Source organism: Ipomoea triloba, chromosome 1, assembly GCF_003576645.1.
Source record: "Ipomoea triloba cultivar NCNSP0323 chromosome 1, ASM357664v1".
Classification (NCBI taxonomy): Eukaryota; Viridiplantae; Streptophyta; class Magnoliopsida; order Solanales; family Convolvulaceae; genus Ipomoea; species Ipomoea triloba.
The window spans coordinates 33,528,319-33,546,426 of record NC_044916.1 but is presented as its reverse complement, the minus strand read 5'-3'; the positions used below and the strand labels follow the sequence as shown (position 1 = coordinate 33,546,426).

General features: G+C 34.1%; 3 protein-coding genes across 6 annotated transcripts in view; 2 read left to right on the top strand and 1 right to left on the bottom strand.

Moving 5' to 3' along the window:
- LOC116024736 (PHD finger protein EHD3) overlaps window positions 1–1,899 on the top strand; it is a 5,762-nt gene extending 3,863 nt beyond the window's left edge. Inside the window, exons 6-7 of the mRNA XM_031265719.1 lie at window positions 80–124; window positions 666–1,899. Coding sequence (XP_031121579.1) covers window positions 80–124; window positions 666–1,583 — 963 coding nt within the window. The 3' untranslated portion in view covers window positions 1,584–1,899. The remainder of the gene's footprint in view (window positions 1–79; window positions 125–665) is intronic.
- Window positions 1,900–2,220: 321 nt separating this feature from the next.
- On the top strand, window positions 2,221–5,591 carry LOC116024745 (ras-related protein RABC1-like). 2 transcript variants are annotated; one of them, XM_031265739.1, is made up of 7 exons: window positions 2,221–2,432; window positions 2,565–2,699; window positions 3,431–3,499; window positions 3,755–3,820; window positions 4,491–4,612; window positions 4,687–4,815; window positions 5,321–5,591. In XM_031265739.1, exons 2-7 carry the CDS (start codon window positions 2,570–2,572, stop codon window positions 5,453–5,455), a joined length of 651 nt encoding a protein of 216 aa, XP_031121599.1. In that variant the 5' UTR covers window positions 2,221–2,432; window positions 2,565–2,569; the 3' UTR covers window positions 5,456–5,591. The 2 variants fall into 2 exon arrangements, with proteins under 2 accessions (XP_031121599.1, XP_031121590.1); XM_031265730.1 differs by having other exon boundaries at window positions 2,222–2,425; window positions 2,567–2,699.
- Window positions 5,592–11,796: 6,205 nt separating this feature from the next.
- On the bottom strand, window positions 11,797–17,137 carry LOC116028332 (2-oxoisovalerate dehydrogenase subunit alpha 1, mitochondrial-like). Of its 3 annotated transcripts, none has more exons than XM_031270016.1 (9): window positions 16,811–17,137; window positions 13,708–13,848; window positions 13,431–13,613; window positions 13,180–13,337; window positions 12,992–13,091; window positions 12,798–12,909; window positions 12,575–12,714; window positions 12,297–12,482; window positions 11,797–12,209 (listed from the first exon to the last, which is right to left on the bottom strand). In XM_031270016.1, the coding sequence occupies exons 1-9, from the start codon at window positions 17,117–17,119 to the stop codon at window positions 12,042–12,044; spliced, it is 1,497 nt and encodes a 498-aa protein (XP_031125876.1). In that variant the 5' UTR covers window positions 17,120–17,137; the 3' UTR covers window positions 11,797–12,041. The 3 variants fall into 3 exon arrangements, with proteins under 3 accessions (XP_031125876.1, XP_031125885.1, XP_031125893.1); XM_031270025.1 differs by lacking the exon at window positions 16,811–17,137 and adding an exon at window positions 14,035–14,322 and having other exon boundaries at window positions 13,708–13,851; XM_031270033.1 differs by lacking the exon at window positions 16,811–17,137 and adding an exon at window positions 14,035–14,319.
- Between the last annotated feature and the right edge of the window lie 971 nt (window positions 17,138–18,108).

The following is an 18,108-nucleotide window of genomic DNA, read 5'->3' as shown; positions in this document are numbered from 1 at the left end:
CCCCCCCCTCTCTCTCTCTCTCTCTCTTTGGTTTTATTTGTGTGATATGTTTTTTCTAATCATTTTATCTGGGTAACAGGTGGCTGGTATGGCACACAATATTTCCGAGGATGACAAGAATAATGTAAGATTTTTTTTTTCAATATAATTTGCTTCATTAATTTTGCTTTTGACTGGTAGATTGGTGGTAAAGTTGATTCTGGTAGGTCTGTAGTTTCTGAGGGGAGTTCTTTACTTGCAATATGCACTCAAGATCTTTCCTAACATTGAGAGATATGGGGGTCATGGGTGACCTGGCTTCTACAGTGTTTGCACATTTGCCTGTCATCAGTTTTTGAGACATACAGAAAGAGATCGAAGTAACATTTAGTATTCACTTGCTCTTCAGTTCTTCTCAAGCTACATCTTTCCCTTAAATAGCAGTATAGCACTTTAGGTTTACTTCTGAGTAGGACTATTTGCGAAGTATATTTTTATTTGTGTTCAGCATCATTTTGTCTCAATTCTTATCCTCAAGTATGAGTTCATTGCATACGTTCTGTGAAAGTTTTGGAGTAGTTTACAAGATATGGTTTTGACACATGATTTAGTAGTTGGCTTGAAGACTTTATAGCTTGGTACAAACTCAATTGATAGCTTGCTGCTTTTTCTTTTTTGGTTTCCAGTTTGTTACACAAGAAAATGACACACGTCACATGCATAGCAGAGCAGAGCGCCCCAAGGCATGTACTTGCAAGCACTGTGGAGAAAAAGCAGATGGAATTGATTCTTTAGTGTGTGATTCATGCGAGGAGATGTATCATGTTTCCTGCATTCAGCCTGCAGTTAAAGAAATTCCTCCAAGGAGTTGGTATTGTGCCAACTGTACTGCAAAGGGGATTGAATCACCCCATGACAACTGTGTAGTGTGTGAAAGACTGAATGCCCCTAGAGCACCGATGGATGTACATGATGATGAGCTTATGAAATTAGAAAAGCTCATAGAGTTGGAGGAGAGTTCAAATGGCTTAGCGGATGATGAAGTTCAACTTTTTGACGAAGAGCCTGTTTGCAATGTTTGCAAAACTGAAGTAAAAAGTGGTGAAAAGTTCCAAATATGTGGCCATAACTTCTGCCTTCACAAATTTTACCACGAGAGATGCTTGAGTAGAAAGGAGTTGAATTCTTATTGTCCCCGCTGGTATTGTCCATCATGTCTTTGTAGAATTTGCCTGACTGATCGTGATGACACTCAAATTGTCCTATGTGATGGCTGTGATCGTGCATATCATATCTACTGCTTGCAACCCCCAAGGACTTCGATTCCTAAAGGAAAGTGGTTTTGTGGAAAATGTGAAGCAGGAATTAAGCGCATATGCAAGGTGAAAAGGTCATATGAGAAATTTGAAAATAAGTTGAGACAGAGAGCACAGATGTGCACAGGAGGGCTAGATGAGCAGAAATCAAAGGATGAGGATGCATTAGATAAATCAGGAGGTGTGGACATGCTTCTAAATGCTGCCAAAACTCTGAACTATGAGGAGAACTTGGCGGTGATGGGAGAGAATGTGGATAGAACAATCGTTCTGGATACGAGAACCTAGTTTCTGATGGAAGTGTATTTTGTTGCATCAGGGTAGTTGACATTATGGAGCCTTGTGAACTCTGGGCTTGTTTTGCAGGATGCTTCGTTTTGGGGTATACCGCCAGTTTAAGACGTAGAAGCTGAAGTTCCAACTTGTAGATTTTTGTACCATGCAAATTGCATAGCATAAACTAACAGGCCTAACTACCATCCCTGATATATTTCAGGTTTCATATTCTGTATTCTTATTGTGGATCCAAATTACTGATATATGTTGTCTGTTGTAGAATGAGAATACAGGTTAAAGCTAAGGTTGAGGTGAATGCCTATTTTGATGTCGTTTTGACCTTTTTTTTTTTTTTGGTTTGATGAGTTAATAAGGCTTATCGTGTTTGGTTCATTTTAAAAAAATGAGCATAATTGTATAATTAAATATTTTAATTGTTTTATTTAGAATGTAATATTGAGTAATATTTATAATAATAATAATGATATAAATGGTGGTAATGTGGTGGTGGTGGTGGTGAAGGTGGTGGTAGTGGCCTGTGGTGTGGTGGTGATGTTATTTGTTATATAATAATATAATAATAATAATACCACTCCAAAAATATATAACCTAAAGTATTTTTTGAATTGTATTGCTTAGACGGGATGCAATCAATGAATCGGTGCATTAAGGTGTTTCGAGTCGGTTGAGGCCTGAGGTTCATTTCCACAAGACTAAAATTGCTATTAAAAGAATGTGCAAAGCAGTATTTGTTGTATGGACTGCCTTAATCATCAAGACTCCACCGTCTTCCTCTTCCTACATATACAACACTTTACAGTGTGCCCTCAGAGTGACACAAGCGCACACACGAGGTATCCAACTCAATACACACACAGACACACACACTCTCTCTCCTTTTCAGTTTGTTTAGCTGTAAAATCTATTCAATTTGATTGATTCACTTCGTTTATAGAGTTTCCATGTGGATTGACTTTCTGCTCTATGGTTTTTAGGAAATGGAATCGTCGCCGCCGGAGTTCGATTACTTGTTCAAGCTATTGTTGATTGGAGACTCGGGAGTTGGGAAGAGCAGTTTGCTACTTAGTTTCACTTCAGATGCCTTTGAGGACCTTTCTCCTACTATTGGTAACCCCAACCCCGCTACTTTGAATACTTTATATAACAGATGGATATATGTATGCAATGGGAGTGTATAGAACCTGCAAATTTGGTTTATATGTGTATACTTGGCATAGAAGTGAACTTGATTGCAGAACTATATGTGAAATGCATGACATTATTGAGAACAATTTTGAAAGAAAAAAATTGGCTAAAATGATAATGATTAAGGAGCAGATTGCAAATTCTATAGACTTGTGCAGTCTTTCCTTCAGATTCAGGGTAAACAAAGGATCTCTGAATCTATAGAGGCTTTGGATGCTGTGACCCTTTAGCCAATTCTTTCTCTTACCTTCTTGAAATTGATTTAACTTGTTGACAAAGGGAAGAGATACACATGTTTTTCTAGTTTTCTGTAGTGTCACCCAGATAACAGTGCATCTTATTCACTATTCTTTTGTTTAACCATGTGATCAGAAATTGTTAGAGTTCCACATTGAAAAAATAAGAGAGAATATATTGGTTTATAAGGTCATGCATTATACTAGTTAATTGATTGGATTCAATCTTTTAGTATAGTTTGGCCCATGTGCATTATAACCTAATTGAGTTACAATGACCTAATCTTAAATCTTGACTTCTCCAGTAGTGTGCTTATTGTTCTCTCCTGTCTTTATTAGAAGTTGAATCTCTTATTACTAGTTATAAATGTATGCCTTGCATGCATTTAAAATTGATCATGTCTCTTACTTCTACAGGGGTGGATTTTAAGGTCAAACATGTTACCCTTGGTGGGAAAAAGTTAAAGCTTGCAATTTGGGATACAGGTAATCCGTAATCCCATTAAGATATATATCCTACAATGAAATGTACTCTTTAACAATTTTCTGGAAGTGTGGTTAACATTAGTTGCTGATGTTATTCAGTTTAATAGAAATAACCTAGCTTCAAAGAACTGACGAGATTGAGAACAAATGGGGCAAATATTATGATTGGTTGCTATTAATTAGATTAATATTTTCCTTGTGGATTCAGTCATTTAATAGAAAGATGTTGTATTAAGAGCCTTTCTGTTTTTACAGCTGGGCAGGAAAGATTCAGGACTCTAACCAGTTCATATTATCGAGGAGCTCAAGGAATCATCATGGGTACATCCTTTTCTTTGCTTTGCCCGTTTGCATATTACTCTATATATCAGTGCTATGTGAAATGTTCCGTGAATTTTCTTTTTCAATCAAGAAAATACTCACAAAAGATAAAAGAGGAATGCTTTCGATCATCTATTTTTTGGTATAAAGTGGAGATGGGAGCTTTATTCACTCCTAAGGGATCTTATATGGCACTCAGCTCAATTGCATTGTTTAGATGATATGGTTTGTTTGATTAACACATTTTACATCATGTAAACACTCTCTTCTCCTCTTATTGCTACACCAAGAGTCAAGACGACATGGTTTATTTGAAATTTCTTCTGTTCTGTAGCAATCACTATATTTTTAAAGTCCATATATCTGTCTCTAATTGTTTGCCCTAGGACTGAGTAGTGAACCTCCATCAGTAGGGTATGATTATTCCTCATCATAACCTGCTACTTCTACATTGTTCAAGATAAGTACATAAATTTTAAAAAAATCTTGACTATTGTTTCTCTTCTCTATCATTTTCATGTTTATGTACATGTACATGTGTACTAGCTGTTATACAAACACTATCAATGAATGCCACCAATTAACATCTGAGATGCTTACAAATACATCCCATTTCTCTTTTTTCATTCCTTTTGATACTTTATACTCTTAACTGTCTTTAACAAAACAGTGTATGATGTAACTCGACGGGAAACTTTTATAAATCTCTCCGACATATGGGCTAAAGAAATTGACCTGTATTCTACAAATCAAGACTGCATCAAGATGCTTGTTGGTAACAAAGTCGATAAGGTGTTAGCTTCGTGAACTTCACCTAATGAATAAAGAGGATTGTCCATGCATGCAATAATAAATAGCTAATGCAGGAAAGTGAAAGAGTTGTTAGCAAAAAAGAGGGAATTGACTTTGCAAGGGAGTATGGATGCATTTTCATTGAATGTAGTGCAAAAACTAAGGTGAATGTGGAGCAATGCTTTGAGGAACTTGTTTTGAAGGTATGTATCGTTGAATAATCTTGTTCATGCTTGCTCTGCTCTCAGCACTTTTTTTTTTTTTTTTTTTTTTCTCTAATTTGGTTTGGTTGATAAGTTGATTGGTCATACAGGTTTTTGTATGTCATTAGCTAAACTTATTGTACTTTTATTTATACTTATAATATTCTTGTAAATGTGTTGAAGTGATCCTAGCTTTGTGTTTCTTTGGTGGAGCTTTGGCTATATCTCAAGGTTGAATGACAGTAGGGATTTAATTTCCTCAGATCAGAGGTAAAACAAAAATCATTAAATTTGTAAATAACAGTGTGAATGTGCAATGGATCACATTGAAATAGCATTAGGAACAGATGGAGCAGAACAGAACAGAGTAGAGCAGATTTTTTAGTTACATGCATGTCCAGCATTGAACATTATCTTCTACCATTTGGTGTGGTCGATTGGTTCCTCCAGCAAAATATGATGGTGTGGTGTGGGTTTAAATATAGTGATTTTGATTGATGTGCAGATTTTGGAAATTCCTAGTCTGTTGGCGGATGGGTCAGCTTCGGCTGGGGTGAAGCGGAATATCTTTAAGCAGAAGCATCCAGAGACTGATGCATCCTCCTCTAATACTAATACAAATACTAGTAGCTGTTGCTGAAGTCAATGCCAGTCATCCATCTTCATACATAATTATTTAGGGTTTGTAAATTAGTTCTTAAGATCACAAAAGGAATTCTTTTTGTTATGAGGGACCAACTTTACAAATAAAATTAAATATGATATTTTTTCCATTAGAGTCGTTTGGTTCACAAAATGTTAGATTACTTTAACAAATAAAAAAGATAATGTTATCATATATGTAATTACATAATTTAAAAATAATTGATTAAAGTCTTGAATTTGAGAAACAACACTCCTCCTCATTATTACGGATATTGTCATTGTCGAATTCATATGCAGTCCAATGGATTTGGCAACTTCCAAGCAGTTAATAGTGAAGTAGGAAATGGTGTGTAATTTATAATGTTAAATGAGTTTCTCTTCTTCCATTAAACCTTGTAGGAAACAAAGCAACTTTTATGTATATATATATATATATATATATATATATATATATTGCTCATGGTCAAAAGTACACTATAGGATTTTTAGGAAATACAGGGTATATTTTAAGGTGTTGATAATTGTGACAATTTGTATTAGATTATATGTTCTTTCAGTATTGGGTGAAGCTAGACATGTCCAAAGTTATTCCCAGTACAAATTGACACCTTAAGAATTTTGATAAATTTTATAATTGAGTTAAAGATATTAACTACCTTTGCAACTAGATCATTAGAGGTCATGACTTGGAGTTCCCAAATATGACACCCATCTTTGGAACTAGTCTTCACTTTGGGAGAAGAAGAGTCGCCCATAATGGTAAGAACCATCATACCACCTTTCACTAATTCCAGTCCTCTGAACTACACTTGAAGAAGCTTAAAAAATCTATTTCATATTACTCATAATATGTCCTTTTTTTTTTCTTTTTTTTTTTTGAAAACCTCATAATATGCCTTTATCACACGACAAATTATATTGTGGACCAGGGTTCACATTGCATTGTACACCCTAGTCTAATACACATAATTCAGGTTCATAATGCACATACACATAAACACGATATAATGAACATGAATTCTGTGCATTATGAATATGAATTCTGTGTATTATGTTAAGTATTTATGTGTTCTCAGTTATATAATACACATAATCTATGATCATAATACACAAAATTCATGTTCATTATATGGTATTTATGTGTGTGTATTATGAACATGAATTATGTGCTTTCTGAACATAAATTCCGTACATTATAAACATGAATTTTGTGTATGAGGTACAAGAATCACACTTAGCTAAATCACACTTGAAAAATTTTGTTTATGAGGTAAGAATCATGCTTTGCTCATTTGACCATCTCTTTTAGATAGTTCTATTTTTGATTTTTTTTTTTACAATTTTTTTGGGTGATAATATAACCGTAACTACGTACTACTACTATATCCAAAGGTATACATTGTGTCTATTAATTGTACTCTTGACTTTTAATATGAGATTCATGCCTCACTCGATCACCCATTTTAAGACGACTATTCTCTACCATTATTGTCTTAAATTCTTAATAGTATATATGTTCACATCCACAAAAGCAATAAAATCATATAGAATTTAAACATGGAAACATTGAGATAAAAGACACACAGACTCTGTTTGGCAGAGCTTATTTAGGAGCTTATAGCTTATTTTAAGCTACTAATAAGCTATAAGCTCTGTTTGGTAATGCTCTCAAAATAAGCTAGTAGCTTAATATAAGAGCTTCTTTTGAAACGCTACTTGGGGTAGCTTTTCAAAAATAAGCTAGTAGCTTTTTAACTTTTTTCCATCTATATCCTTATTATTTTAAATAAATGACATCATTTACTTCTGTCAATTAAAACCCTTTTGACATTTTCTTTTCATTATGTTGGGTTGTAATTTCAGTTTGACATTTGTGTTTGAATATTAATTTTTGTATGGACTAATCTTATGAATTATAAATATTTTTTTTACTTTATATATTTTCAAATGTACGTTCTTACTTTATATTTTATTTAAATATATTGATTTCATTATCTATATTTTAATATATAAACAAACCCATTTAAATTTAAAATTACTTAAATTGTATGAAGATATCCTTTTTTTTGTCTTTTTTACATTTATCAGCTTATCAAAAAGTTAATTTTACCAAACACATTTAAGCATAACAGCTCTTCAGATTTCAGCTTCGAGCTTATAGCTTTTCAGTTTTCAGCCACTTTTCAACTTTCAGCTACCTTTTCAGCTAGGTTTGCCAAACATAGCCACAATTACGTAGAAACTACAATAAAAATAATTTTAAAAAAATCACCGCAAACTCTGTCTAGATCTATCAAATGATAATTTCATTTCAATAGCATATATAACTACCGAGTATTTCACTGTATATGAACGCAAAAAATTATTTATTTATTTCTTGGCTTGCATCTACGTATTAATTAATGCTCATATTCGGTTTAAAACCTTGATGCCTTGATAGAAATTGAACTTGTCAAGAAATCACCATGAAAGTTTCTTGTTAATGTTGGAAAATTAACCTCCAAATTCTATAAATTTTTTGTGTAAGCAATTAAGGAGAAATCATCACGAAATTATTATTATGACCTCTAATGGGAACGACCTATTAGCCTTCTTGATTTGAGTCAGTAAATTATAGGTAACCTAGATTGGTTTATCTCATTGTGATCATTTGCAAATTAAGATCACATGCAAGATAAGATTTACCTAGTACACTTTCTTGGGTGGTGACCACAAACATAATCATGATTGATCTTAGTGCTAGCTAGAACTCTTTTCTCCCACACAAAAGCCGGATGTGATCGGTTTTTTTTTGTAAGCACATGATCCACGTAATCACTTTAATACACAATAAGAATTAAGAAATGTTAAACTTACTAGCCTCCCGCCATAACTCCCGGTTGTTGATGCTTACATTTTTTTCTACATGTATGGAGATAATAAACTAAAGAGTTAGAATCATACTCTAGGTATGTGTATATACACCGGGTCTTAGCTTACATATTGATAATTTTATTATTGAAGACTGGATTGGATCGCTTATACGTACATGAAAATTATGATATGACCGATGGGTTGATTGTGTGACTTGTGATGTAAATCTGCAGAGGCTTTAGTGGCGGAGTTCTATGAGCTTAGGATTAGTCCAACCAAGTTGAGATTACTTAAGTTTAAAAAAAAAAAATTAGAGAATTAAAATAGATAAATATTGAAGAAAAACACACATAATTACATAGAAACTACAATGCAACGTAACTAAATTTGTATATATAACTTTTATATATATATATATATATATAAAATAACACCATCCAAACTTTCTCTAGCTCTATAAATGGCCTGGGGTGTTGTATTCGATCTTCATCTGAAAGTATAGCAACAAGCATACCTACATACATATATATACATAATTAGTTTAGAGTGGAATAAAGAATAAGTGTGGAGATATATTGATCGAGATGGGTGACAACTATGAAAGTAGCCATCGTGGAGGAGGCAATGACGAGAATAGAGGAAAAAGCAAAGGTAATAAGGGGAAGAGTTTGATTCCACCTAAGAAAAAGTCGGTGAAGGAGTTGATGGCTAAAAAGGTTATTGAAACTGTTTTCAACAATGATAAGAAAAAGATCAAGCACCATGATGATGAAGAAAATCATTCTACTTCCACTTGATATGATTGATTATGAACCATTTCTCGTTGCTTTCGTTTAAGTTATTATATATGTGTGTGTGTTTTTCATTTAGTTTTTGGTATGTTCGATTGTTAATTTATATCATGTCTAGATAATGCATTATATAGTTGATGTAGTCTTGTGATGGCCTCATATATGATAAATATTAATTATTAGCATTATATTACTGTGAAAGAAAATTTAACTTGGAATGGTGATCGATTGATGTAGATATATACCCACACATAGACATATACACACTCACAACTTTTTTTAGTCAATACACGCAAGAATTCTTCAGAAAGGAATGCACCAAAATTACTTATGAATTATTTATAATGTGCATGTGAGTCAAATTATTTAAAATGTTAATGTTGAATAAAAGAAATTTCATATAAATTTTTATTGACTAATTTTTATGTCAGAGCTATAGTTAGTAGCAACAACAATCTCCTCTATTTAATTTCTTAGACTTGTGTTAATTCCCTTCTATTTTATTATACTCCGTATTTGTGTAGTTATGAACGCTACATTTCATGGTAGGATATTGGACTCAATTTAAGAAAAATTCACTTATTTAAGAAGAATTTATATATATAGTACAAGTTTCATCATGAATTCAGTAAGAAAGGTGGTGTCATCATATATATATATATATATATGCTCCAAAACTAATTTACAATAGTAGGTACACTTGCTATAAGTACATGCTGTGGACAGAAAGAATCTACAAATTAAATATATAATGCCTTCCAAATCATCATCATCATATCGTAGCCAAGCTAAGCCTTCCAGCCAGCAATCCCTTTGGATTGCCAAACGTATGCTGAAATGAACAAGAATGGATTTTTCGCCTTAGCTTGATTATATATTGGTGTAGATCAGATAAAGAGGCACTCTTGAAAGCTAGCTAGCAAGCTGTCAGGCCTGGCCTCCATTATATCATCAAATCAAACATACACCCAATGAATTGAATCAGCAACTTAGCTTAGCTGATTAGCTTTAATTTTTGGCTGTGCGTTCTGATCTGAGCTGGCATGGGTTACACAGATCAGATTAGCTACACTTTTCGATCATCAGAAGAAGAAGGCCGCAGCTTTTGATCCATAATTTTCACAGACTTGAACGATGAACTTACAGAATTGGTGCCCCTAGATGGAGCTGAAGAAGGGGAAGGGAGTTTCTTGGGCAGCATTTGATCCCAGGAAGCTTTGGGCATTAATCTTGAACCTTCTGAGATCTCAATGTATGAAAGGAGAAGCAGGAAGAGGATGCAATATTGGTGCCCCCGAAAACCCGGCATGATCATCAAGTATCTTAGTTGCAGAGACACAGAGAGAGAGAGAGAGAGAGGAGGTTATAACTTATAAATAGTGGTTTTTAAGGTTAAGGTGGAAGGAGAGAAATGCAGGCCAGGGATTGATGGAATATAGTTTGTGGGAGGAGACAGGGTTGAGGAAAGTGAGAAGGTGGACAACTTGTCTGTTAGAGTAAAGATGAGTCAATGGCAGACAGTGCTGTATTAACAATTCAAGCACACACATATATATATATTAAAAAGTGTAAGAGCTAGTTAGGTATGTAGTTTGTAGAATGTTGGTAGTCCTGAGGTCCCATAGATTAGGAGACAAGCAAGGGACAAATCTTTGTTGTCAGGCTCGATAAAGTAAAACAATCAACATATCCACTCACTCTATGCAACTTAAATATATACAAACTATAAAATTTTACTAGTCTCATAGATAACGATTCATGAAAGACTCTTATTTTATCTATATAATTTATTTAAAATTATGGATTTTTTTAATGACATACAGTAATTCTATAATTCCAATCATGAAAGCATATATGAGAAGCATTCCTTATAGTTTTTTTGGGGGTGACAAGGGAGTCCGTAGCCACTACACGAAAGTACACTACTGGATAAACATTGCCTTGTGATCCTAACCGACAAAAGACTACAAGGTGGTAAACCAATATAAGTTGCTCATATGTATTTCACCAGCTCAAATGAAAAAAAAAAAACAAAATTCAAACTCGTAACCTTCTAAATGTATACAAATTTGTATTCTTAGCCTGATTGGGATTATTCTGCATTCGTAATTGTGGTGAGGGATATATTATGGAGGGAGACTAGCTTTATTAGTAAAGGATGAAACTTTTATTGAAAAAGAAATAAAAAAGAAGCATCAGCATCTTCACATGCATGTTTGCAGACTTTTTGGGTAGCAAAGAGAATTGTTAATTAGGCAATTAAGGGTAGGGTAGGGGGATTATGAGTATGAGTGGCGTACGTGCGTTTCAATCATATTTCAAGAAAAAGAGAACAGCACAGCTAAAGAAGTTGAATATTATTATTATTATTCAACTCCTACTCTTCTTTTGTTCTTTTTTTATTTTTTAAACAACTCCTACTCTTCTTAATTAGTTATGGTTTATTATACACGACTACGAGGAAAACAAGGGGGGCCACAATTCAATTGGAACATTAAACTGTTAAAGAGCATTCTTGAAATAGGAAAACGTCCCACATCGAACAAATAAGAAGCTGCATACCAGAATATAATGTTGTTTGAGAAAGCCCTGGGCGCGACCTTAAACAGGCTTCTAACCTTTCGTCTTGCCGGCCGGTTTTCTGGAAATTTGCATGTCTGAGAGTTTGAACTTTGAACTTAAGCATTCATTCTTCACAAATTTGCATGTCTGTTCCATTGGATAATCGAAAAATATTGTCAAAACCATCTTTGTTTACAATAGATATATATGATAAACCGGCATCATCATTAACCCCTTTTAGGTTAACTTATTGAAGATATACATTAAATTGATGACAGCAATACTACAGTTCAACATCATCATCATAATAATGAAGGGAAGGGTTTATAGATATTTAAGCATTTATATATACAAAATTTAGATAAAATAGACGGCCTAGACGGGTACATCTGCAGGGTAATCTTTTGGGTGTCGCATAACAATGTCTCTTAACGACCTTTCCTGTTCTTTAAGGTTTGAAGGCACTTTGTCATACACATCACTGAACAACTCTGCAAGTGAAGGTTTCTCCATCTTCTCTGCTTCTTGAATTGCCTGTAACACCTGCAAAATCATCATAACACAATATTCATCATCATCATTTACATCATCCGTGTCCAATGTTGTTGTTTTCTTGAATCTTCTTTGTACCTGTTTTCTTATATTTCCACGAAGTTGATGCTCGTCCTCGTCGCTCCACCATCCGTGCCTCTGTATCCATTTTCTGAACCTCCCCACGGGGCTTCTCGCCGTCTTCCAGTGTTCTATTTCTTCTGTGGGCCGGTACTTAGTGGAATCATCAGATGTCGAGTGGTGAGACACGCGATAAGTCAAGGCCTGTAAGTGACAGTAACATATAATATATAAACATAAATGTGCAATTGAACTAAACTAGGTTTTAGTTAAAACGAAGCTAGCTCATGAATTACCTCGACAAGTATTGGTTTTTGTTGCTTGATTGCCATTTCGCGAGCCACACGGATGGCATTGTATACTGCGAGAGCGTCATTGCCGTCTACTCGGATGCTGGTGATCCCATAGCCTTGCCCTTTAGTCACAATTCCATCACCTAAACCACAGAGCCAAATCAGAAAGACAAACAAATTAAAAGCCCTAATTATCTGTCTGCTTACTATAACAATCTTAGATTACTTCGGAATTGCTCTGAAACAGGGGTGCTAATGGCCCATCCATTGTTACGGCAAATGAACACCACTGGAGCTTCCATTACAGCTGCAAAATTTAACCCCGCATGGAAATCTCCCTGCACAAACATATTAATTCAAATGTAAACCCTACCCTAACCAAAACATAATGAAATCTGCGACACAAAAGGTTATTATCACCTCACTGGTGGTACCATCGCCAAAGTAAGTGACAACACAAGCATCCTTCTCATCCATTTTAAGTGAATAAGCCACCCCAGCAGCCTGAGGAATCTGGGTTCTGTGGAATTGAATCAATGCAAAGGAGGATTATATTTAGGATTCATATAATAATTCCAGAAATATGAAAGATAGATAGTCCATCTTACGCCAGAGGTGAAGAGATGGTCAAGATATTGTGCTTGTTAGAGCCATAATGAATAGGCATTTGCCTGCCCTTCCCATAATCACCCTTATTCCCAAAGCATTGGTTAGCCATTTCTTGCAGGCTAAAGTCTCTCCATAACAGAACTCCTAGTTCCCTGTACTGTATCATCACAAAATTGGATTTTTTAATTTTTTTTTTGAGATATATAATTTCTGGCTATTTACCAAGAAGCTTAATTAAGCTGATAGATACCTGAAGCATTAAAACATCATCAGGGGAGAGGGCAGCCGCAGATCCTATGCTGACAGCTTCTTCTCCAAAAGAGGTTAAATAAAAGGACAATCTCCCCTGCCTTTGAGCTTCATAAAATATGGTGTCTACAGTTTGAACAGTCACCATTGCACTATACATCTTCATTGCCATTTCTTGTCTCACCTACATCAAATTAAACTTAACCCAAATTTCTAACAAGTTTCAAAATTGCTAAGAATATATATATATATATAGGTATAAACTCTAACTAGCCAACCTGCTCGAATACACTGCTGCCAGGCAAGACATAGCCATCATCATCAAGTACACGATAACATGGAATCCTCCGATCAGTAGCCGCCGAGATAAACTTCATCTGCGCAGTAAACGGCACCCTTCCACCGGGAAAATCCAATGTCTGCTAATAAAAAGTAATAACAAACTTTTGCAGTTAGTTAAATTTTGTTTTCTGTCACTAAAAACAGCAAAAATATAATGCACCATGGCACGTGGCTCGCGTCACACTACTTAAACCATGTCACATGCCAAATGTCTTTCTGGCCCGCCCGACAGAATGACACCTTACGTTAACCGATCGACTCACCGGAAAACTGACGTCATCGTTCTCGTTAAACACGGGAGACCGCTCTGCCACCGCACCGGTGGACTTAAACCGGTGAAGGGAGAAAAGGGTAGATGCTGCAGGTGATGCATGCAAGCCTATAGATAGTTGCCTTTTGTGATTTTGGATGAGAGCTTTAAACACGAAAGCCATATGTATCTGAATGAAAATTTTGGTATTGTGCACTTTTGTCTGTGCTGCAATAGGGGAAGAAGGAGAAGATGATGATGGACATGAAGTTTATGGGCAATGAAGGTGTCGCCGAGTAGGACAATCCTTATCTTATTGAGGATGGAGTTAAAGTCACAGCAATAATGGAAATATAACCTAACTTATTGGATTATTGATATGCGGGCTGTACCAAAAAGTTACTATACCTTGCTCATATCTTCTCCACGTGAGAGTCTAAAAGGAGGGTATAGTATTAATTGAGTGGAGAACTTCAAAGGGAAAAAATTAATATTAAATCAATTACTCTTGAATAAGTTTTTAGAATCTTATATTATTATAGATATTTTTTCTATATATTACATAATGAAATTATATTTCTTTCAATATTTTTCTTCTTATTATTTTGTCAATATTGTTATCTTGATAACAACACGAGATTGTATTTTCTTCTTATTTTGTCAATATTGTTATCTTGATAATAACACGAGATTGTACGTTCAAAATCTATGAACAGTGATACGTGTCAAATTTGAATAGTGGTACGAGAAGATGAGATATGGAACAGGAGGAGGAGAATGACGGGTCGTGCTTATCGTTTTCAATCAAAGCTAGGAAGAAATTGGAGCATATCCAGCTCACCACCAAAATGCACGTTCCAATTGAGACAACGCATTCGACAGGGCCAAAATAATTGGAATGGGCAGTGGACCGCTGGAAATCAATTACAGCGGGGCATCATGGATTAGTGCATGTACGGAGTTTTGGGAACATTTAGTGATGGATGGACACAGTAAAATTTTTAATAATAATACTTAAATGACATGCTAATTCTAATGGAAAATGCTTTTTTTTTTTTTTTTAGTACTATTGATCCTGTTAGTCAACGAGTCAATATCGTTTTCCCATTAAGGTTCAAACTCATAACCTCTCATTTGAGAAAGTCATTTCATACTCATAAGGTCTTTGGCTAAAACATGCTTTTTATTCATTTTAAATTTTCTCTTTTAATGTGGCTCTTAATTATTAGGTACGCATGGATAAACTAACTAATAATTAATTGAAAAATGAAATTTAAACTAATCAAATGAAGCCAAGTCAGGAGGGAAAAATATAAGGAAAATAAATTATGAGTGTGTGCATTATTTTTTAATAATATAATTAGAGTTATACTACATAAACTCCTAAATCTTACTCTATAAATTTTACTCTCTGATGTGACGGACACGGATAAACTATTTTTTTTATGTGGATTCCAATTCAAGTGTCTATATTAAATTTTTTTATGTAAAAGTAAAAATTAGAAGTAGAAAATGGGAGTAAAATATAAAATATAGTATTTTTCATATAATTAGCATAAATGTAAAAATCAATTATTTTGGTAGAGTGAATCCGATGTTTTCTGTTCTTCAATCAACCATGATGATCTTCTAGTAATACAAGACTCAGGAGACTTAACTTAACTTACCCCAACACAATAGGTGAGTAGTTAAGTCAAATCAAATAGAACCACACATAGTCTAATAATAACTCTAACACTAAAGACTTGTAGTTTAGTGACACTAAGTTATTATTTTATGCGGGAGGTTGTAGATTTGAACTTCAATCAATGCCTTATTGACTTTTTGTATTTGTTGAGAAAATAATTATTAACCGATATTGCATTCAAATAAACTCAGGAGTAATAAAAAAATATTTCGATAGAGTGAAGAGGGTAGGATTTGGTGTGGGTCGTATACTCGTATCATGTTTTGTGTGTGTTGGTGTAATACGTGGATTTGCCGTAATAATGGATGGGCCACCTGTCCTCCTCAACTCCCGTACTCGCTACTAAACTCTTCCATTAGTTATGTGTGGAGAAGAAATGAAATTAAAAACTCAAACCCTGTTGTTGTTGTTGTTTTTTTTTTTTTTTTTTGAAAAGGTTGGAGTTGGAATTTTTATTTTTATTTTATTTTGTCTCTCTCATTAATTAGATAAAAATTAGGAAAAGGACTGTTTAAGTATTCTAAATATAAAAATACAAAAAAAATCCAAACATAAAATATCCACAATACTTTTATTACTATCATAGTATTACTATCACTGTACATTTTTGACTTATTATTATACTATCATAGTATTACTATCACTGTACATTTTGACTTATTATTATATGAATCTAGTTATAGTGACCAAAATTTTATTAAAAATCTTTCACTATTTGATGTACTAATACAAATATATTCTATTTTCTAATATAAATGGAACAAGTGAATTCATGATAACCAATAAATAAAATAAATTTCATTGTTTACGGTGAAATTTTTTGTTTCCTTAGACAATATTCGTGTAAACAGATTCGTTAATGGATTGTTACGATTATGATATAAAATTGTGAACATAATGAAACTAAACATAAACACAAACACAATTTTGAAAAGAGTTAAAACAATTGAAACAATAGAAAAGTTTAATTAATAGGTTTCAGGTCTATACAAAAGGCCGGATATGACAAGATAACTCATTCAACAAGCATTAGACATAATTAATTAAGCATCGCAGCAGCAGCAAAAGATATGGAGATCAGAAGAGAGTATGAAATACATACCCGATTGGGGTCATAGCGATCATCGTAATCGTCCTCGGAAGAGTAACAGGGTGCCTCCGCTAGCTGCGCAGCTTTCACGGACTCGAAACGCCGCGGCGACAAAATGGCGGCCGACTTCCCCGATAATTCAGGCTTCTGCTCCCGTGATCCGGCGCCGGCGCCGGCAGGCAAAGACGAATTGAGTGAGGCGGTAGAATGGTAATTAGCAGAAGCGTTGAGAAGGCGACCCAAAACGGCGCCGATCTTCGTCGTGCTTGCTAGAGATGTAGCAATGCACCTTTTTGATCTGGAAACCCAAACTGCAGCCATTTGAATCGTATGTATGAAATAATAATATTGATTCAGCAGCAGTTAGGATGAGATAATGAATTGTGTAATATGATTGTGATCTTATATATAAATGTGGTGCTCGCTGCTTAAATAACACGTACACGACCCATCAAATTCTAAAACTACTACATTAATTGCGTTACCATGGCTTGCATGTGTTTTTAAATATTTTTCGTGAACGTATCCCTTTTTTATTATAATATAATATAATTATGTTCTATTCATTTAGTGACCATTTTTGACATAAAATAATATCTTTAGTTATAGCAATTAAATTTTATTTTCAAAAATACACACAATAGAAAATATCTCATTTTTTGTTAACAATTTTTTTTTTCGCACACAACAATAGAAAATATCTCATTTTTTGTTAACAATTTTTTTTTTTCGCACACAACATCCAATATTCGTACACACAATAGAAAATATCTCATTTTTTTTGTTTGCATCTCTGTTACAATGTAGTATCTGTTCATACGTACTTTCTCAACCTACTAAAGTACAAAGAGTCAACGCCCCCACTAGGGATCGAACTTGAGACCTCTCACTTAAGAGGACCACAACTATAATGCTTGACCTTGACCACAAGGTCTTTGGCACCCAAAAAATACATTCATATAACGGCTACAAACTTTTAAATAAATCAAATCAAATAAATTATTTCCACTCACCAAATAGGAAATTAAAGGGTTTTTTTTTCCTTAAATGCATATATAATAATCGTACAACATCATTTCCACGCGTTAGATAAAAATAATGCAACATCTTTTCCACGCTTTTGCACGCCAAATTACATTTAAAAAAAATAAAAATATTATGTGCGGATTGTTTGAGGATTAAGTTTAATTTGTGTTTGGTTGTACTTTATTATTGAATTTGATATTTATTATTATTAGATTTAAATGTTTTAATAATTATAAAATATATTACATTTTTCTCTACTTGTGAAAGTTTGGGAGAAGAAAAGA